At 44.4% G+C, this 21477-nt stretch overlaps 1 protein-coding gene across 1 annotated transcript; it reads left to right on the top strand.

The window, feature by feature from the left end:
- The first annotated feature begins 420 nt into the window (after positions 1-420).
- On the top strand, positions 421-21477 carry DLST (dihydrolipoamide S-succinyltransferase). Its single transcript, XM_012438220.3, has 15 exons — positions 421-522; positions 1099-1132; positions 4335-4383; positions 7788-7843; positions 7971-8045; positions 8540-8595; positions 9399-9510; positions 11204-11359; positions 11700-11779; positions 12660-12757; positions 17194-17324; positions 18731-18804; positions 19098-19181; positions 19877-20044; positions 20806-21477. The coding sequence occupies exons 1-15, from the start codon at positions 460-462 to the stop codon at positions 20938-20940; spliced, it is 1371 nt and encodes a 456-aa protein (XP_012293643.1). The 5' UTR covers positions 421-459; the 3' UTR covers positions 20941-21477.

Consider the following 21477-nt stretch of genomic DNA (forward strand, 5'->3'; position numbering starts at 1 on the left):
CTAGGGGGCAATGTCATCTGCCCCAGGCCACACAGTGTAAGATCAGGCATGCATGTCTGCCAAGGTTTGAGTTCAAAGTCCGTGTCCCCCTTGGTACACAGGCAGAATGGCGTAGTGCCCCCGGGTCCCAAGAGAGAAGGGCGCCAAGCTCTGAGCCAGTTCTGTAGAAGGGTCGGGGAAGGCCTGACCCCGGGGGCGATACTTTGGCGGGATAATCTTAGACACCTTCAGGAGAACCGGCCCAGGCTGACAGGCTGCGCAGACGTCCCCGCCTGCTCCAGAGAGCCGTACTCCTGGGATGCAACGCAGGCTAGTGGGAGCCACCGTTGCGCCCACCCCCTCGCCAGTGGTTCGCTCCGAACACCCCTTGCTGGGCGGCGGGTGCTGCGGTCCGCCCCACTTCCGGTTGCTGCCGGGCCCTATATCCGGTGTCCGCCCGCCCTCGGCTCCGCAGCCGCGATGCTGTCCCGGTCCCGCTGTGTGTCCCGGGCATTTAGCCGCTCGCTCTCCGCCTTCCAGAAGGTACGATCTGGCCTAGCCGGGGCCCCGACGGATGAGGAGCCTGCTGGCGGGCGGACAGGCGACCTGGAAGGCAGGGGCGCGGTGCGACGGCCAGCCCGGGCACCAAGGGCACCGGGACGCGGAGGCCGCGAGGGCTGGGCGGCCCGGGGCTGTGGTTGCCCTCGGGACCGTCTTGCGGAGCCCGGCGGCCTCCTGCCTTCTCCAGGCAGCCTGCGGAGAACGTTTCCTGCCTTACCCCACCCTCCGCGCGGGAGCTGGGGAGCCGCGCCCGTCCACATACTTGACTCAGAGTTGGGGAGGAGGCGCGGCGGAGTCCTCCGGCGGGATTCGGCGCCCGTCTCCTCTTGCTCTGTTAAAATCTGTGGGTATTAGTGAGTCCCACTGGGAAGTTGAGATAGTTTGGCAGGCCCAGCGTGTTGATTGGGTTTGCCAGCCCGGTGTGTTACATTTACCTTCGGAGTTAACGAGATTCACCTGTCACCAGCACTGGGACAGCTTTGAGCGTATACTTAAAAGAATTCCTGTTTCTTTTTTTTTCGTCTTGGGTGACGTCGATAATGTCTTCTTTCTCAACAGGGGAACTGCCCTCTAGGGAGACGTTCCCTGCCTGGTAAGTTCTGCCCTTGCCGTCACCTAAAATGCTCTCCTCCTGGGCAGAGCAGTATGTGAGGAACTCGGGGGTGCCTGTGTTTCTCATATTTAAAGGCAGTTCGATTTAGAGAGTAGTGAGACACAGTTCTGCATAATCATGAGCTATCATTTATTCATTTAGCTTGTAGTTTTTGAGTTTCTACTGTCAGGCCCTGCGCTAGGGATACAGCAGTGTACAATTCTTGCTCTCATGGAGCTCCCAGGCTAGTTCGAAAGTGTCAGTTGCTAAACAAGTGAACAGTGACAAAGTTTTGTAAATACTGAGAAGGAAACACACGAGGGTGGACAGACGAGCCCTCTTTGAGGAGGTGACATAAAAGTATGGCCAGGCGCGGTGGCCCAGGCCTGTAATCCCAGCACTTTGGGAGGCCTACACGCGCAGATCATTCTTCCGGGGCAGGAGTTCGAAACCAGCCTAGCCAGCATGGTGAAACCCCGTCTCTACTAAAAATACAAAAATTAGCCGGGCGTGGTGGCGTGCGCCTGTAATCCCAGCTACTTGGGAGGCTGAGGCAGGAGAATTGCTTGAACCCAGGAGGCGGAGGTTGCAGTGAGCCGAGATTCTGACACTGCACTCCAGTTTGGCCGGCAGAGCAAGACTCCGTCTCCAAACAAAATAAAAAACACTGTGGCCAGCAGAATGTGACGGAGCTAACCCAGTGAAGCCCAGGAAAAAGAGAATGGCATGCACAAAGATCTTCAGGAAGAAAAGAGGTTGGCAGAACTTAAGAACTGGAAAAAAGGTGATTTGGCCAGCGTATTTGAGTTAAGGGTGAGTGGCATGAGATAGAAGATGATGTACAAACTGTTTGAAGGAGTTTAGGTTTTATCCCAGTAGTTTTGAAAAAAAAATTAACAATGGTCATTCATAGCTTATTTTCTGTTATATGCCTATCATAAGTATTTGTTGAATTAGTTGATCTTGTGGACTTTCTTTTACCAAGCATTTATGAGTGCTTTCTGTGAACTTTTTAGTTAATCACAAAATAGTAAGAAGTGTTTTCTCTGTTTTACAAATGCATAACCCAAGACAAAAGAGATTAAACGCCTTGGCCAAGGTCACCCACCCGGCTGTTGATCAAGCCAGGTCTACCGGACCCAGCGTGAACTCTTAGCCCACCATGTTCTCATTTACTCATGGACTCAACAGATAATTTATTAAGTGCTTACTATATGCCAGCCACTGTGCTAGGTGATAGGGATACAGATGGTCTCTAGCCTTGAGATTTTATGGGCTAACTGGAGAGAGAGAGCAAATATACATTTATGCTCCGACAAGGGTGTAATTAAATTGTAGTTACTACGAGAGAGGAATAAAGGGTGATGAGAGGGTGGCATGATGTAGCCCAGCTGGGGAAGGTTGGGAATGTCAGTAAAGGCTTCCTTGAAGAAGTAACATTTAACTGAGACTTGAATATGAAAGAGTTAGCCAAGAAAAATGGTATTCCAGGCAAAGGGAATTGTTTGTGCAAAGGTTTTCAGACAGGAAAGGACTTGACCAGTGATAGACATGGGAAGAAGCCTGTCTGACTGGAAGGATAGAGTGGGCTGGATGGTACAGGATCGTATAAATTGTGTGGACTTTATTCTAAGAGTTATGAGGACATAAGGCACCTAGCACAATGTCAGCATGTAGTGAACTCTCAATAACATGTTTTTCAAGTGGGAATTCTGAACAATGCCAGCAAATGTTTTCTCCACTTTATGGGTGGGCAGGGCAATGGAAAGAGCCTTACACTTGGGATTTGCATTTTGGCTTGGGCTAGTCACTTAACCTCCAGAAGCCCTACTTATATGAAATGGGAATAATGGCAGATGGTCGTTCCACTTCAGAGAGTTGTGAAACTGAAAGTCGAAATGAGGTCATTATGTGAAAGCTTTTTATAAACCCTAAAGTGCTGTATCGGTGAAACTTGCTGTAGGATGAACTCTGAATTGGACTCCAGGCTCCAAAAATCAGTGTGGGCTGCCAGCTGTTCTAGTTGAAAAACATACTATGCTTGAATTTTGCACTGCATAGTCATTGGCTACTGGACATAGAGATGATTTGGTTTATGAGAAGGTGGGCCTAAGAGAGAGCTAGCTCTCATTTAGAGTCTCTTGAGCCCATGGTTCAGAAAGAGTTGTTAATCTGGAAAAAAAAAAAAAAAAGACATACAGAATATATTCAGAAGAGGCAGCTGTAGTTACTAGTCAACAGTTGGGGAAATGCACTTAACTGTGATAAGGACAGCTGGTGGGCAGAAAGGGGCTCTCACCTTGTTGAGAGTGACCAGGGTGGAAGACTTCAGAAAGACATGGGAAGTCAGTAATTGAAAGGTGGGCACATGATTTTCTCAGCCCTAGGACATGCTGGAGACCCTGATCCTAAAGTAGCCAAGTCTTTGCTACTAGGGTTCAGGTGATATGATTTTCAGCCCCATCTTTTCAAACCCAGACCAAATATCCTCCTTGCTTCTCAAATTGGGTTATGTATAGCCATCCCATATCTTTCTTTCTTTTTTTTTTTTTTGAGACAGTTGCCCAGGCTGGAGTGCAGTGGCACGATCTCGGCTCACTGCAACCTCCGCCTCCCGGGTTCAAGCTATTCTCCTGCCTCAGCCTCCTGAGTAGCTGGGACTATAGGTGCCTGCCACCACACCCAGCTAATTTTTGTATTTTTAGTAGAGACAGGGTTTCACTGAGTTGGCCGGGATGGTCTCGATCCTTGACCTTGTGGTCCGCCTGCCTCGCCTCCCAAAGTGCTGGGATTATAGGTGTGAGCCACCACACCCGGCCATCATCCCATATCTTAAGCTTCAATTGTATTTGAAGACTTGGTGAGTAGAGATATTTTATTATGAAAACATAAAGGAATAATGAAAAGTTCTGACTTTTTAAGGTAAATGAGATTATATAATCACTTTGGGCTGTGCCATCAAATTTTTTCTCTTTCCTTTCCCAAACGCATACCCACTCTTAACCTCAAATACCCAGTGCTGTCTGCCATTAAGGCTACTTTGGAAAAGTTTGAGAAGCAAGACATTATGATAAAGATTATATCCATTGCCTGTAGTTGATTCTGTTCTGTCTCAGGGTTGAGGGTGAGCAGACCTACATTCCCAGAATGTATCCTTTGTGAGATAAGAGTTGTTGGTTAAGAGTTGTTTTGTTTTTTGCAGGGGTCTCCTTATGCCAGGGACCAGGTTACCCTAACAGCAGGAAGGTTGTGTAAGTATCACTGGGGCGTACAGATATGTGGCCACTGGGTATTTTTAAGACATCAGTTCTAAATTTGACCATCTGATTTCCTCACTGGCCTCCAGACCTAGCAATTGAAGTGGTTATGTTGAGTCCCTAGACTAACCTTGATGTTCATTTTTCCCATATGATGTTCCTTGAGCATCAGTCCCATGTCAGGTGTTGAACTGGGAGTGTGCTTGCTCTCCACAGGTGTTTAGATTATAATGAAAGTTAGGTTGGAACCCTCTTTTTATGGGATAGGTATAGAAGGGTGCTCTTAGATATTCTGGTTGGATATAAGTGCAGCTGAAGGGCTCAAGGTTACATTTATTGTAGAGATTGAGCCATCCTCTCAGTAGCATAGTTACTCATTTTAAAAAGAATAAAAGCATAACACTGGTTGAGTTCTGGGACTGACTAGTTTGGAGGGAATGCTGTTATTGCATAATGCAGAGTTTGGAGAAAGGCCACCCATGTGTGTTTCAGATTAACTTTTGCTTATTAATGTTGCTTAAATGCTGCTTTGCATTCCAAGTGTTTTCGTGGTGGTGCTAAGAGAATGCTTTCTAGTAACCTGTTCAACAGCTGTTAGACTGCTTTGTCTACAGGGAGAATCCTCAAAGTGAAGGGGTCGGCAGATAAATTTCTTCCTTGCTGTGCATCACAATGAGGATTTTTTTTGTTGTTGTTTTGAAACAGGATCTTGCTCTGTCCTGGCTGGAGTGCAGTAGCTTGATCTTGGCTTGCTGCATCCTCAGCCTCCTGGGCTCAAGTGATCCTTTCATCTCAGCCTCCTGAGTAACTGGGACTACAGGCATATGCCACCATGCCCAGCTGATTTTTATATTTTTTGTAGAGATGGGGTATTTTGCCATGGTGCCAGGGCTGGTTTCAAACTCCTGGGCTCAGGTAATCCACCCACCTGCCTTAGCCTCCCAAAGTAGGGGATAACAAGCGTGAGCTATGGTGCCTGGCTGTTTTTTTTAAAATTGAGAAAATGTTGCACTCAGTACTAGAAATATGAATTCCTATGTTATTTTGGAGGGTAATTTGGTGGTCATAAGTCTTTGAATTGTGTGTGTCTTTTGGTCTAGCAATTCCATTTCTAGGAATGTATACTGAAGAACTCCTGGTATAATAAGGTTTCTCTCAAAATAACAAAGAGCAAGGGATTGGTTAAACTGTAGTGTGCTTCACGGGTTCACACTCTGAAAAGTGGGAAAAAGCAGGTTACAAAATGATTTCATTTTCTACTGTATGGTATAATTCCATTGTAACTATTTTTTTTTGCTATTTCTAATCTGCAGCAAGCATCTAGTTATGTAGAGATTTAAAGCGTATTACTCATCTGCAATCCAATGAAAATTGGAGCAATCATGAATCTCTACAATAAATACATTAAATATTTGAAAGTAAATAATGAAGAAAAAAAGTAAACTTTATGTGGGATCACTCATAATCATGTCACCGTAATCCAGTATTTTCTGTGTGTTGTGCCTTTTCTGTGAATAAGGTACCCACTTTATTTGAGAAATCTTTTATTGTAAAACAGTTTTTGGTTTTATGTTTTCACTTAATAGGTGTTATATTTACATGTTTAAAAATTCAAAAAGTGAAAAGGATGTCCATGAGAAGACTTTTATCCTTGTCCTCTAGCCCCACAAATGCTTCTTCACAGTGGTGGCCACCACTCAGGGTTCCTGGATGACTGGAGAGCAGCCTCTGCACCTGCGTGTTACCTGTTAGCTCCTGCCTATGGGCATGTACTTTTACATGGTTACAAACTATATGTAGAACATTTTTGTATTCTGTAGTTTTTAAATATCTTCATTTTTTTTCTTGGTTATGCATAGACCTTATAGTTACCAACTTAAATTATTTTACTTTTCTGTTGTAAATGTGCTTGTTGTAGAATATTCAAACAATCCTGAAGCGCAGAAAGTAAAAGTCCCCATCCAAGTCATTCTCCCAAATTGTGCAAGTGTGCAACATATAACCATAGATACCATATATGTCTACATCTCTCACCCTCAGAGGTAACCTCTGTTAATGGCTTTGTGCATACAGGGTGATCTCATTCTCCAGTTATATCAACTGAACAGTTATATATATAAACAGTTATATTATTACTATAAAGGCCATATCAGAAACCACCTTGATCTTTGAGGTTCCTTTTCAGTGAGTCCAGAATATATTGATGTGCTGCCTTCTAGCAAGAGAACAGAGTAGGAGATACCAGATGGGGTTTGTGTGTGGTTTTTTTGTTTGTTTTTGGGTGTGTGTGTGTGTGTGTGTGTGTGTGTGTGTGTTTTGGCATAACACCTTGTTTTACTTCCAAGTTAACCTTGTTAATCTTGCTGCCTTATCTGATCTAAATCTGTAATCTTGAGGGCAGAAATTTCCATTATATCTTACGCAATGGCTTGTACCCTGGGCAAACCATATATCTATCTTGGATTTAGTTAAGTAAGAAATCTGGCTGGGCATGGTGGCTCACTCCTGTAATCCCAGTGCTTTGGGTGGGATCTTGGAGACTGGTCTGGGCAATGAAATCCAGAGTCTACAAAAAGTAATTTTGAAAATTAGCTGGGTGGCATATGCCTGTAGTCCCCGCTACTCGGGAGGCAGAGGTGGGAGGATCCCTCAACCAGGAGTTCGAGATTACAGTGAACTATTATCATGCCACTACACTCCAGCCTGGGTGACAGAGCAAGACCCTATCTCTTAAACAAACAACGTAATCAAGAAGCTAAGTCCTTTTGGTCTGCAAAGGATCAGGGTGCTTATTTTTTTCTTTAAAGAACCAAATGTAAGTCTGTTTTGTGAGAGCTGCCTTTGCATTGGAACACAGGGGCCTGGGCATACTTGGGGAGCTCACCGTTTAAGGTACCCGGGTCATTAGTCTGTACTCCAGACCTGTTCAGTCAGAATCCCTGGGAGAGGGGCCTAGACCTGTGAACTTTGAAAAAGTTCCTCTCAGGCAGGGTGCGGTAGCTCAAGCCTGTAATCCCAGCACTTTGAGAGGCCGAAGCAGGCAGATCACCTGAGGTCAAGAGTTTGAGATCAGCCTGACTAATATGGAGAAACTCTACCTAATTAGCCAGGTGTGGTGGTGCATGTGTGTAATCCCAGCTACTTGGGAGGCTGAGGCAGGAGAATGGCTTGAACCTGGGAGCCAGAGGTTGTGGTGAGCCAAGCTTGTTCCATTGCACTCTAGCTTGGGCAATAAGAGCAAAACTCTGTCTCAAAAAAAAGTTCCTCCCCAGGTGACACTGATGGACACCACTGGTCAAGAATCACTGTTTAAGGGGAAGGTGACCCATGGGGCCTTAACTAGACTAAAATGTGAGTAGTTCACCTGCTAAAGGAATTAACGTGTGTTTCTTTTGTAGCATTAACAACAGTAGTGTCTTCAGTGTTCGCTTCTTCAGAACTACGGCTGTGTGCAGTAAGTTACCTGCCTTCTTGGGAATGGAATTTTGTGGGAAGAGCAACAATTGATTGAGTTTAAAGAAAAATATTAAAAAGGAAAAATAATGAACTACTTGTGATTTTCTTTTTTGCATTTTTCCTAGAGGATGAGTTGGTTACAGTCAAAACCCCAGCATTTGCAGAATCTGTTACAGAGGGAGATGTCAGGTGGGAGAAAGGTAAGATTTAGTTTGCTCTCAGTCTGTTCCCAGGCTAGAGTGCAGTGGCATGATCTCGGCTCACTGCAGCCTCCACCTTCCAGGTTAAAGTGATTCTCCTGCCTCAGCCTCCCAAGTAGTTGGGATTACAGATGTGTACCGCCATGCCTGGCTAATTTTTTTTTTTTTTATTAGTAGAGGCAGGGTTTTACCATGTTGGCCAGGCTGGTCTTGAGCTCCTAACTTCAGGTGATCCACCTGCCTCAGCCTCCCAAAGTGTTAGGATTGCAGGCGTGAGCCACTGCCTCGGGCTTCTCTCACTTCTTAAGTTTAAGTGCTGTCTGAAATTCTCCTCTTCCCCCAGGATAGTTGTAGAATTTATAGCTCTGCCCTTTTCTTTACATATGACTTTCTGCTGGCCCTGTAGGAAAGGGTTCTTGTAACATACCTGCCAAAATGGGTTTGTGGCTATTGGAGGCTCCCTGTTAACAGGTAGCCTTTGATTGTCTTTTCAGCTGTTGGAGACACAGTTGCAGAAGATGAAGTGGTTTGTGAGATTGAAACTGACAAGGTAGGCTTATCTTATATATGTACCAGTTTTTCATGGTTTTCTTTTAGTTTGTTAACCTAATGAAAGAAACGGGGACTTAACTATTGTTTAGAAGTAATTTTTAACTAGCTCTGACCTCAGTTGTAAAATTACTGGGTTCGCTCAATTAAAAAAATTTTTTTTATATTTAACTTCCTTTTTTTCGAGATGGAGTCTTGCTCTCTTGCCCGGGCTGGAGTGCAATGGCCTGATCTCAGCTCACTGCAACCTCCACCTCCCGGCTTCAGGCAATTCTCCTGTCTCAGCCTCCCTAGTAGCTGGGATTACAGGCGCATGCCACATGCCTGGCTAATTTTTGTATTTTTTGTAGAGACAGGGTTTTACCAGGCTGGTCTCAAACTTCTGACCTCAGGTGATCCGCCCACCCTGCTCTCTCAAAGTTCTGGGATTACAGGCATTAGCCACCTTGCCTGGCCTACATTTAACTTTAGATTGTTCACAGTGTGTACTTCATTTAGCTTTAGTCTTATAGTGTGTGATGCGGGGAGGGGTGGAAAGGGTAAATGAGCTGTTTCGTTTTTCCTGTATCACTTGGAAACCTATTAACTGAATATTGCCTGAATGTTGCTGAGAAAGGACAGAAAGAGTGAATCTTCACAATGGTGATGACTTGTCATCACCCTTGCTCTGAAAGTTTGGCCTTAGGTATTTGTGTGCAGAGCTTTATATGTCTATGTTGCAACTATTGTGACTTATTGGAGATTCTATACAACTCTAATACTGGATAAACATTTGGACTTCTTCCATCTGTCTTCCTCTTTCAGACATCTGTGCAGGTTCCATCACCAGCAAATGGCGTGATTGAAGCTCTTTTGGTACCTGATGGGGGAAAAGTCGAAGGAGGCACTCCGCTTTTCACACTCAGGAAAACTGGTGGTAAAGAAGTTCTCCTGGTGGTCAAGGTCTCCAGTGTTCCCTGTTGGGATTGGGACTGAGCATAATGTGCTAATTCTCTGATATGTCAGACTCTGTCATTCCAGCTGCCCTTAGTTGAGGGAATAAAGGGGAAATTTATATAGTGTGAACTTTAAATGTCAAATTCTAGAAGAAAAGTTTATTTAAAAAATATTGCACTCTGTTCTTTCCATGGGTGTTTCTTAGCAGGAGCTGAGAAACTGGACCTTTTCTTACAGATAGACAGATTGAGCATACCTAATCTGAAAATCCAAAATCTGAAGTGCTCCAAAACTGAAAATCCAAAATCTGAAATGCTTCAAAACTTTTGAGCACTGACATAATGCCGAAAGGAAACTCTCATTGTCTATTATGGGGAATTCGGTGTTGTTTCTTTTCACATCTATTCTCTCATATCATCTCTAGGAAGGATTGGTATTTCTCTTGGGAGGAAAGGAGAAACAAAAGAATTTGTAGTGGATCTGATAGGATTAGAGATTAATAACTTTATCTGACTCAGTTAAATTTTATAACCACTAAAAAGACTATTTCTTTTTCCTGGGTGAGAATCATACCCCTAGACCAACAAGCCACAAAAGTCTTTTTTTTTCACTGTTACACTCGTAAAGCAGATAGACCGCATCATTGAGGTTAATCAGGACAAGACCAGAAGCTCAGAGTAGAAAACGTATGGTAGAAGGCTAGGAAATCAGAATAGTTCTCCTGTTGCAGATGTTTGTCTTAGCATTAACCTTGGATATAATGTCCAGATGGGTAAAAAATAGAAACAAACATTTCGTTTAAAGTTGTGAGATTATTACTTGGCCACCTCAGTGATTTATGAGTCATCCTCGATGAAGCGCTTTCTTAAGCCTAAGTAAACCCTTGATGAACCTCTTATTTTAGTTTTTTAAAATTTATTTTTTATTTTATTTGAGATGGAGTTTCGCTCACTCTGTTGCCAGGCTGGAGTGCAGTGCCATGATCGTGGTTCACAGCAACCTCTGCCTCCTGAGTTCAAGCGATTCTCCTGCCTCAGCCTCCTGAGTAGCTGGGACTACAGGTGCGCGCCACCATGCCCAGCTAGTTTTTGTATTAGTAGAGATGGGGTTTCACCATGTTGGCCAGGATGGTCTCAATCTCTTTACCTCGTGATCCGCCCACCTTTGCCTCCCAAAGTGCTAGGATTATAGGCGCGAGCTACCATACCCGCCCTTTTTTTTAATAGTATTCTTGCATATATAATGTTAAAATAGAGGATGAGAGTATCAATAATTAGAAATATATTATGTTTATGTATGCATTTCAATCTTTTAAATTCCCTCAGTGTTTTTTTGTTTGTTTGTTTTTTGCTTGGAAGTTTACATTTTCTTGGGCTTGGTAGGTACTTTGAAAGTACTTGCTGAATTTGTTCAATAGATACCTGTGAAATCGGGAAGGGAGCTAAATTGAGCCAGTTGTCTGATAGACATTTAGGGACCCTGAGGAATAGAGAATAGTGCCTTATGTCATTGCGCGTGTGTCTCATAGTGCCTTGCATATTGCTGATACCCAGTAGACATTTGTTACTTGATTGGAGCTAGAGTTTTTGCCACTAGATTTTGCTTACTAGCTGTGATTTGGTTGCTTTCCATTTCAAACAGTGCCAGTGGCATCTATCTTTCTTGTTTTTCAGCTGCTCCTGCTAAGGCCAAGCCAGCCGAAGCTCCTGCTGCTACAGCCCCAAAAGCAGAGCCTACAGCAGCGGCAGTTCCTCCTCCCCCTGCAGCACCCATACCCACTCAGATGCCACCAGTGCCCTCGCCCTCACAACCTCTTTCTAGCAAACCTGGTAGGCCTCCAACTCCCACGTGTCAAGTGGGAGAACATCTCATTTAATATGTTCTCTCACAGGGTAAACTCTAAGACTAACCATGGTTCTGCTTTGTAGAAAGAATTCTAGACTTTGTATCTGAAGGCCTGCTTTGCATCTCAGCTTTCTGTTGCTAGCTGTGTGACCTCAGGCCAGTCACTTAATTTATCTGAACAGATTGTTCATCTGTGAAGTTGGAGTGATTCTAATATACCTCAGAATATTTTGAAGATTGACAGTACACATGAAGGCACTGGCACAAACTCAGTAGATGTTTCTTTCCTTGTCTGATGCAGCTTTATCCTCTTCTCATTTTCAGTGTCTGCAGTAAAACCCACTGCTGCCCCTCCACTAGCTGAGCCAGGAGCTGGCAAAGGTGGTCTGCGTTCAGAACATCGGGTAAGCCTCTGAGGACCACTTCCAGGAAAGAGGCTCGGGGGCAGTGTTGATTAGTGGAAAATGGGTGTGGTGGTACCTACATTTGAATGACTGGCAGCTCATTCCCTCAGCCTTGAGAAAGAAAGGGAGTTTAGGATATAACTTCTTCATAGTCGCATAACCTTCAAATGATAGGACCAGAACTCTAGGTCTTCTGAACACTTGTTCAGTGGTTTTCCCACTAAATTATACTACCAATGAAAGCTTTGAATAAGTTAAATATTTGTAGGGGATGGTAGCTTAGTAACTCACCCCCTTCCTCCCACGATGTCACACACTTCAGAGAGGTGGTTTAGTGAGCTCTATTCCTATACTTCCGGGATACTTAGCTATAGCTAAGGAATAATATTCAGTAGCAATAGCTGTCAGTTGCAGATATAAAACTTCAAGGAAGTATGGTCAAGAGTGTGGTTCCTCTGCCTGAGAATACTTTCTAAAAATATGATAGCCTCAAAAGTTTGTTGCTTATGAGGTTCCATTCCACAAATAGCTATTCTCATGCAAGTCTTTATCAATAGAAATTGCCCTTTCTCTTATTATTCTTATGCTGGCTAGACTACACTACACTGCATTCTTTCATAAAGTGGTTTTGGTTTTTAAATCACTGTTTCTGAACCTTCATTCTTGGTCAAGCTTCAGGCACATCTGAGTGAGTAGTTTTGGCTTGTTTTGCTGGGAGGAGAAAGGGCCACCACAGGAAAGGGAATCCTGGCGCTCTTGTACTTAGATACTGTAGTCCTTGGTCCTCCATTCATAGCAAGCCGTGCTGTTTCTGACTACATGGCGAATGCTTGACCCAGAGAGATCAGATTGTCAATACTTATTCCACTTTCACTTTCAGGAGAAAATGAACAGGATGCGGCAGCGCATTGCTCAGCGTCTGAAGGAGGCCCAGAATACATGTGCAATGCTGACAACTTTTAATGAGATTGACATGAGGTAGTGTCTCTAGTCCTTTTATCCCCTAGGCCCTTTTTCTTAGAGAACACTTGAACTTGGCCGGGCATGGTGGCTCACGCCTGTAATCCAAGCACTTTGGAGGCCAAGGTGGGCGGAGCACCTGAGGTCGGGAGTTCAAGACCAGCCTGACCAACATGGTAAAACCCCATCTTTTAAAAAAAAAAAAAAAAAAAAAAAAAAGAGAGAGAACACTTGAACTTGCCCCAGTCCTTATCTAGTGCTGATTCTAAAACTAACTTGTCAGGGAAGAGGTACTTCTTTGCTTTGTTTATTGTTGACTTTCACAGACTGACCCACTGGCTTCATCTCTAATTGGCTTTCCTGATACTATGCCTGCCTTCTCTGTGACCTTAACCTTAACCTTAGCTAGGTGTAGTGTCTCACACCTGTAATCCTAGCACTTTGGGAGGCCAAGGCAGGCAGATTACTGGAGTCCAGGAGTTCAAGACCAGCCTGAGTAACACTGCGAAACCTCATCTCTACAGAAAATACAAAAATTAGCCAGGTGTGGTGGTGCACACCTGTAGCACCAGCTACTTGGGCTGAGATGGGAGGATTGCTTGAGCCCAAGAGGTTGAGGGTACAGTGAGCTGAGATCATGCCACTGCACTCCAGCCTGGGCAACAGACCGATACCCTGTCTCAAAGAAACAAAACAAAACCCAACAACTTAGTGTTTTAGACTTTTAGTTTATGTGCTGCTGAAGCAAGCATGCATTTTAGACTTTTAAAACTGAATCTTGTGATTTCTGATAGAGTAGTCATAGTCTTACACAATGACTAGTGTCAGGTTGCCAAACAGGGATGGGCAACCAGGCCAACATGGTTTATGTGCGGGTCTCCCACTCGGGATGGAGAGGCCTTGACAGCATGCCTGGAGCCAGGGCACCCCATCCTACTTCTTTCACACAGATTCAGAATCGGGTAGATGAAAAAGGCAGGGCTTATCTTTCACTTTACCCAACTTTGATAGCGAAATGGAAAACAAGTTGTGTTTTTAAATAACCTGAGAATGTTAACCAAAGGTACTAATTCACTAGGTGTGCTCATTTATGTAGTGAGCTAATTGTTGACTCACCTGTTTTCTTCAAGATTTTGATATGTTCAGGTATCAGCACTGTTGGGAAGAGAAATTTGACAAACATATTCTGAGTATGTACTGTACACAGAGTACTATAGAATTCAGTGGGGATATAGGCTGGGTGCCATGGCTCTTGCCTATAATTCCAGAGCTTTTGGGAGGGCAAGGCAGGAGGATTGCTTGAGCTTAGGAGTTGGAAACCAGCCTGGGCAACATTACGAGACTCTGTCTCTACATAAATTTTAAAACTTAGCCAAGTGAGGGCTGGGTGTGGTGGCTCGCACCTATAATCCCAACACTTTCAGAAGTTGAGGCGGGCGGATCACATAAGTCCAGGATTTCAAGACCGGCCTGGCCAACGTGGTGAAACTCTGCCTCTACTAAAAATACAAAAATTACCCAAGTGGCACATGCCTATAATCCCAGCTATTCGGAAGGCTGAGGCACGAGAATTGCTTTAAACTAGGAGGAGGAGGTTGTAGTGGCTAAGCTCCAGCCACTGCACTCCAGCCTGGGCAACAGAGTGAGACTCCGTCTCAAGAATAAAAAAAATTAGCCAGATGTGGTGGTGCGGACCTATAGTCTCAGCTATTTGGGAGGCTCAAGCAATCCTCCTGCCTCAGCCTCCCAAATGGCTGGGACCACTAGGAACACAGGTGTGTGCCACCAGACTTGGCCCATTTTTTAAGTTTTTGTAGAGACAAGGTCTTGTATGTTGCCTAGGCTGGTCTCCCGAACTTCTAGCGTCAAGCCACCCTCCTTCCTTGGTCTCCCACTGGGATTACAGGCATGAGCTGCCATGCCTGGCCAGAAAATAATTTTTAACAGGTGTTCAAGAATGACTAGCATTTTGTCAGCGTTGTGGAGAAAGGTCATCCCAGATGATGTTAACAGTATAGACCCTGAGATGGGAAAGTTAGAAGACACATTTGAGAAACTGTCAAAAATCATTTCTGTAAGGATTGTGTATGTAGCAAAGAATGGTAAAGAAGGTTGGATCCTTATTTCAGAATGTTTGGAATGCCAGGGTAGGAATTTATACTTAATTCAGGAAGCAAATCAAGTCTTAGGTTATCTCTTTGTTTCTTTTTGTCCTGAGGGTTTAGTCTGTGAATCTACTTTTCCTTAGAGAAATTTGTTTTCCTTTGGAAGGGATTGGAAACATAGGGAGAAGGGAGTGTTTTCTTGATAGTGTGCTGTGGCATTGTTCAGAGTAGGGCTCTGTTACCTGTTTTACTAGATGTCATCCATTCTGTTGGGAAACTTTTGAAGAGACTGGATTACATTCAAGCCAAAGATTTCTCTCTTATTCATAGGATGTAGGGAAGGACCTTGACTAATGAGTCACAAAGGCTGCAGCTTATATTTCAGTGCATTAGGGCCAGATTGTACCAAATTGAATTGGACTTTGAAATTCTACCCAATTTCTTAAGACAAAACATGTAAATATTTTGGCCTTGAAAGATGCAGTTGGCCCAACAGCTTTGATTGGAAAGTAAGCATAATAGCTGGATCTCCTTTCAGCAGCTAATCAAGGTGTCACTTAACAATGGCCTGCGGTCTTGCTGCAGCCTAATCTGGTTTAGATAGAGTGCCCTTTGGGTCTTATGCTTATCAGCTAACCCATAAGGGACCTTTCCAGACCTTCTCCCTTCCCCTGTTGTCTCAGCCTTTGCCTCCAAGGGCAGAGCTCTGAAATAGAAACTACTTAATGACCAGACAATAACATTTGGGCAGGTTTGAGAGCAGAGATGTTTTATCACATCTCTTTCCCTCTTCTGCAGCTCTTGTGTCTTGGGAACCAGTAATGTCTTTAGGGTGGTAATCCTAGCACTAAATAAGGTTAGAATCAGGAAACCAAACATTTTAAACCCAATCGATCCCCCTTGAAAAATTTCCTTTTTCGAAAAACAAAAGATGTGAAGGGGGCTGTTAAAATTGTACCATATCTTACCTTTCATGCTAATGTCGAATTAGGCCATTAGAGGGAGAAAGGGAGAACTGAGCATTTGACCTTGAGATAAATTCAATTTTCATCATAGAACTGCATTACTACATTCCGATAAATGCTGAGGTTTCTGCAGCAAAGTAATGGGAAAACCATTTCCCACTAACTCTGCAATGTGTATTTGAAAAAAAAAAAAAAAAAAAAAACGGTCCCAAAAGAATAAAGGCTGTTCATGTCGTAAAGGATTTTCAGAAGACTTGCTGCTTAATCTGAATGGTACAGGCCTGTACCATAGGTAGCCACTTTTCTAACTACCAAGGAAATCAGAGCCATTAAACTAATCTTAAGGGCAAGAGCTGTGTCTTAATTAGCTTTGTATCTTGGTGCCTGGCCCTGACCCTCACATATAGTAGGTATTAGTACCTGTTTGAAAGAATGAGTGGATGGAGGCTGGGCATAGTGGCTCACACCTGTAATCCCAGCACTTTGGGAGGCTGAGGCGGGCAGATCACCTGAGGTTGGGAGTTCAAGACCAGCCTGACCAACATGGAGAAACCCCATCTCTACTAAGAATACAGAAAATTAGCGGGGCATGGTGGCACTTGCCTGTAATTCCAGCTACTTGGGAGGCTGAGGCAGGAGAATTGCTTGAGCCTGAGAGGTGGAGGTTGCAGTGAGTCAAGATCATACCACTGCACTCCAGCCCAGGTGACAGAGTGAGATTCTGTCTCAAAAAAAAAAAAAAAAGTGGATGGAGCTGCTAACTCTGGAAAGATGAAGAATGAATGAAATTTGGTGTTCCATGAAGTTGAGAGAACACTGGGTTATACTCTTCCATGCATAGTCATGACTGCTTTTTCCCACATGGAGCCTCATGTACTGGTGAGGTTTTTATTTTAATCTCCACTAATCAAGAGATAGGAAGAATAATCACACAGGCGTTATACTCAGATTTGGTGGGGTTTTTTTTAGTATTCCAACAAGAAATAAAAAGAATATTGCTTATTTTGTAGATTTTGTTTATACTTTAAAACATAATTTTTGTCAGGATGGGTAGCTTACAGTTACTCAGGGCAGGGATGTTGGTATGCTGTGTGATCTCTTGTTCGTATGACGTGTCACTGAAATCTGTGACTTCTAGACCATGAATGAGGCCTATAAAGAGTTCAACCCACCTTAAAGACAAATTGGACCTGATTCCTTTATATTCCTTTGTAAAAGAACAGAGTTGTTAACCTCAGGCAGACTTGTTTCAAAACTTGAACTAAGGTAATGGTTCAGAGTAAGGGAAAAGCTCTCACCTGATTGTGTACATGGAGTGAGAAACCTGTGTGAAAGTCAAAATCAAGGCTTTGTGGTCAGTTTGTTTTGTAATATGTTTTTACAGTAATATCCAGGAGATGAGGGCTCGGCACAAAGAGGCTTTTTTGAAGAAACATAACCTCAAACTAGGCTTCATGTCGGCATTTGTGAAGGCCTCAGCCTTTGCCTTGCAGGAACAGCCTGTTGTAAATGCAGGTGAGTTGCTTGTGGCCAGAATTGGAGAGGTCCTGGGAGACAGGTGCATGAGCACAGACCTGCTCCCACATGCAGAGGATCAACAGACCAAGGCTTTTTATTTGCTACCTATAGAAATATGAGTGTCTTCCCCAGGGATTTCTTGGTTCACCTTCCTGAAGTAGCATCGTGTTTATTTTCTCCCCACCAGCTGGGCAGAACAGTTTCTCTTCCCAGTGCACAGCTCAGCAGCTACTCAGGCAGCAGGCAGTTCTGGGATAGCCCAGCTCTCCAGGCTGTCTCCTGTCAAGGAGGAAGCTCATATTCTGGCTTCTTCCCCACCCCAGCTCCACAGGCCCTGTTATCTTGGGGCCTGACTTCCACACTTGGTGTAGGCTCCTGGCTGACCTTCGATCTCAGGTCATGGGCCTCACTGGAACTTGGGCTTGGCTTCTTGTGCATGGACTTGGTACTCATTTTCTTTCCTCTATTCACCTGCGTCATTGTAGTGTTGACCTAACAAGTAGTTTGTTTTTCTGTTGACACACTTCTCTGTTCTTTGGGAGATTGGAAAGGGGGGCAGTGATACTTTTGCCATCCTCAGCAGTATCAAGGGCCCTAAAGGTCTAGAAGTAGAAGCCCTAGTCCCTCTCATTGAGTGGTGTGCTCCAGGGAAGTAGAAGGCCATCTTTGTTTTGCCCAAATGTATACCTCTTTGTTTTTCCCAATCTTCTCATGCCTTCCTGACTGGCTGTCTTCATCTTTTTCAGTGGCCCCCTTCTGCTTGCCCACACATGTAGGCAGCCCTCAAAATTCTCATGGCCTGTTTTTCACTTGACGTGCTTCCTCTGGATGTCTTATGTAACATTACAACATAGACTTTAAGTGGAAATGATCCCAAGCCTTTATTTTCCCATTAGTGCTAGGTGTACATTTTCAGATGCTGGTTTGCCATCTCTTGAGGGTAGCATATTCAAAGCCAGATCACCCCGCTTACTCTTGGATCTCCTTTCTGCCTCTTGTTGAGAGTTGGAAGCAGAGACTGGGTAGCATCTCTATTCCCCTTTTCCTTTGCTAATTTGACCTTTTTTGGAACATTTGTTAACCCTAGCCATTCTCTGCTAAGGGAGAGCTTGAGTAGAGCTATTTAACAAGAATTTAGTGCATACCTATTCTGTGTAAGACAGGGTGTTCAGCCCTTCCTAGGGCTGCCAAAGAAATGGATGCTCCTATGCCCAGGCTCAGTCAGGGGACTTGGGAGATACTATACTTGGTTGGGATGGGAGTAAGTGGAATGCCAGCTGCTATGCATAAAGCACTGGTGTTCATGGTGGTGGGTCAGCCCACATTTTTACTCTGTTAATGCAAGTATTACCTCATTAGCTTTAACCTGGGGAGTTGTGTGTAACGTGTTTTCTCTCTCACAGTGATTGACGATACAACCAAAGAGGTGGTGTACAGGGATTATATTGACATCAGTGTTGCAGTGGCCACCCCACGGGTATGTTGGGGCAAGAGGTGGGGAACACTGGTCTTAGACCCTCACCTTATCTGTGTGAAGAAGGAGATCACAGAAGAGAGATCATTTCTTTAATTCTGTATTTTTAGAAGGAGTTAGTAAAAGTAACCTTTTTTTTCTTTTAAACCATACCACGTTCTTTTAAGACTTTCTGTTAATCACATTGAGTAATGAAGGTATTCTAGGGAGGGGATGCCACTGGTTGAATCAAAGGAGTTATAACTATAAAAGGTACTATTAATTTGCAACTGAAAACAGCTCTTCACCCCCATCAGGGTCTGGTGGTTCCAGTCATCAGGAATGTGGAAGCTATGAATTATGCAGATATTGAACGGACTATCACTGAACTGGGAGAGAAGGTAAAGTAGAAAGATGCATGTATACGAGCTGCTGGGCAGGTGAGGGAAGAGAGCCTTCTGAAGGCCGGGCTCACCAGCAAGCAGCGCTCATGGAATGTAAAGTGCATAGCCCCTAGGAAAGACAGTGGCCCACGAGAGCTAAGTATTTTATATATCTGGTGGAGTTTACCAGGCTCTGGTAACTGAAATCTCATCAGATGAGACCTGCTGGAAAAGAAAACATATTTGAAGTCTTCAGCTGAAATTGTTGCTTTTCTTTGGTGGAGTACTGGTCATGGTCACCTCAGCCGAACAACTGTCACACGGAAGCCAGCATTTGTGCCACTGATCTAAGATACAAGCTTTCTGGACTTCCTTTGCTTTTTTGTTTTGAGAGACAGGGTCTTGCTGTGTTGCCCAGGCTGGAATGGAGTAGTGCAGTCATAGCTTACTGCAGGCTTGTACTCCTGGGCTCAAGCAATTCTCCTGCCTCAGCCTCTCGAGTAGCTGGGACTACAGGTGTGCACCACCATGCCTGGCTAATTCTTAAGTTTTTTGTAGAGATGGGGTCTTGCTGTGTTGTCCAGGTTGGCCTTGAACTCCTGGCTTCAAGCAGTCCTCCTGCCTCAGCCTTCCAAAGTGCTGGGATTAGGGACTGATTTTGGGTGAAGGAAGCTGGGTTGGCTTAATATGACAATTATGAAATCTGTTTTTAGGCCCGAAAGAATGAACTTGCCATTGAAGATATGGATGGTGGTACCTTCACCATTAGCAATGGAGGAGTTTTTGGCTCCCTCTTTGGAACGCCCATAATCAACCCCCCTCAGTCTGCCATCCTGGGCATGCATGCCATCTTTGACAGGCCTGTGGCTATAGGAGGCAAGGTAGGAACCATCACTTCTAAGGTCCTAAGGTCCTAGTGGCTAGGTCTTGATGACAGGGAAATCCAACTAAGTGCTAATTATAAAACGTTCACTATAATTTCAGGCCTAAGTTCCATTTCTTAGTTTCTAATTAATAGCTGAGGCACTGATTATCAAATTGTGATCTGGATCAGCATCATCTGGGACCTTGTTAGAGATGCATATTCTTAGACCCCATCCCAGACTTAAAGAAGTGCAGATGATCCTGATGCACATTCAGGTGGGAAGGCTTGTTTGCTTCTGTGGATTGGGGGATATAAGTGGAGATGGTTCCTTGTCCCTGGGAAACAGATGACAATTAGGCATGTCAGTCTACGAGCTGCCAAGTTGTATGATAAAGCTTGGAAGTTTCCCGGGAGTTCAGAGAATGAAGTATTAAAAGGGGCTTGAGCTGGCCCTTGGAAGTTATGTTTGGTATCAGAAACCTTTCTGGGAATTCTTGTGTTTAGAATCCTTTTGGGTCACTAACTCCTTTGTGAAACCAAAATATAAAAGACAGTTGTGAGAAGACAGTTTTCTTGGTAAACTTTGTTTCTGAGTGGGGAGGCTTTGCACTGAGGGTAAGGCTTGGTCTTTGAAAATACTATAAATATGCAGAGGCAACATCGGTAGGAAAGGTTCTGGAATTGGGAACTTTCTTATGGGCCATGCTGAATCTCCTCCTTCAGCAAGGCTGTCTGTGGCTTGCTAGAGAAAAACCTATTTACCTTTCCTCTCTGTAGGTGGAGGTACGGCCCATGATGTACGTGGCACTGACCTACGATCACCGGCTGATTGACGGCAGAGAGGCTGTGACTTTCCTCCGCAAAATCAAGGCGGCAGTAGAGGATCCCAGAGTCCTCCTCCTGGATCTTTAGGAGGAAGCCACACACCCTACAAATCATGCAGGAACTGAAAACCAGTCTTACCCCTGCCCCCTCATGGGTCCCAGGTTAGCCTGGTGACAGGCAGGCACATGCTGTTGGCCTCAAGCAAGGAAGCAGAGCACTATGTAACCAGCAGTCACAGGTCTTTTCTTGGTGTTTCTGCCAGGCTCTCTCCCTCTCTGCACCTGTCTCACACCCTTGAATATCTTAATTCCTTAGGCTTGAGAGAGAGAGCCTTAATGGATGCTCATTAATATTCCTGCCTTTCTTCCATCAGCCCTCTGCAAAGATGATTTTCCTTCTCCCTAGTGCCAGTATACTATAGAGAAACCCCTGGGGACCACATGATTAAGTTCCTGTCTTCTGAAAGTCTGTTCTGCAGAGAAGACTAGGAGGATGCTGTGCCTCTCAAGCTCAGAGCAGCCTCTGTCCTGGCTGTGCACATTCTCACTTGATTCCACCTGTGTGGAGGGATTGAACACAGGCAAAGAGGTGCTGCTTTGTTTCTTAAATGGCACCTTCATTCTC

This window comes from Aotus nancymaae, unplaced genomic scaffold, assembly GCF_030222135.1.
Source record: "Aotus nancymaae isolate 86718 unplaced genomic scaffold, 86718_ANA_hifiasm-v0.15.2.pri h1tg000011l, whole genome shotgun sequence".
NCBI classification, from domain to species: domain Eukaryota; kingdom Metazoa; phylum Chordata; class Mammalia; order Primates; family Aotidae; genus Aotus; species Aotus nancymaae.

Excerpts from the sequence above, each read along its gene's own strand:
- DLST (XM_012438220.3), top strand. The coding sequence starts at position 460 with ATGCTGTCCCGGTCCCGCTGTGTGTCCCGGGCATTTAGCCGCTCGCTC. Across the intron at positions 11,780-12,659 it reads GTCTGCGTTCAGAACATCGG|GAGAAAATGAACAGGATGCG; the intron begins GTAAGCCTCTGA and ends TTTCACTTTCAG. Across the intron at positions 19,182-19,876 it reads TCACTGAACTGGGAGAGAAG|GCCCGAAAGAATGAACTTGC; the intron begins GTAAAGTAGAAA and ends ATCTGTTTTTAG.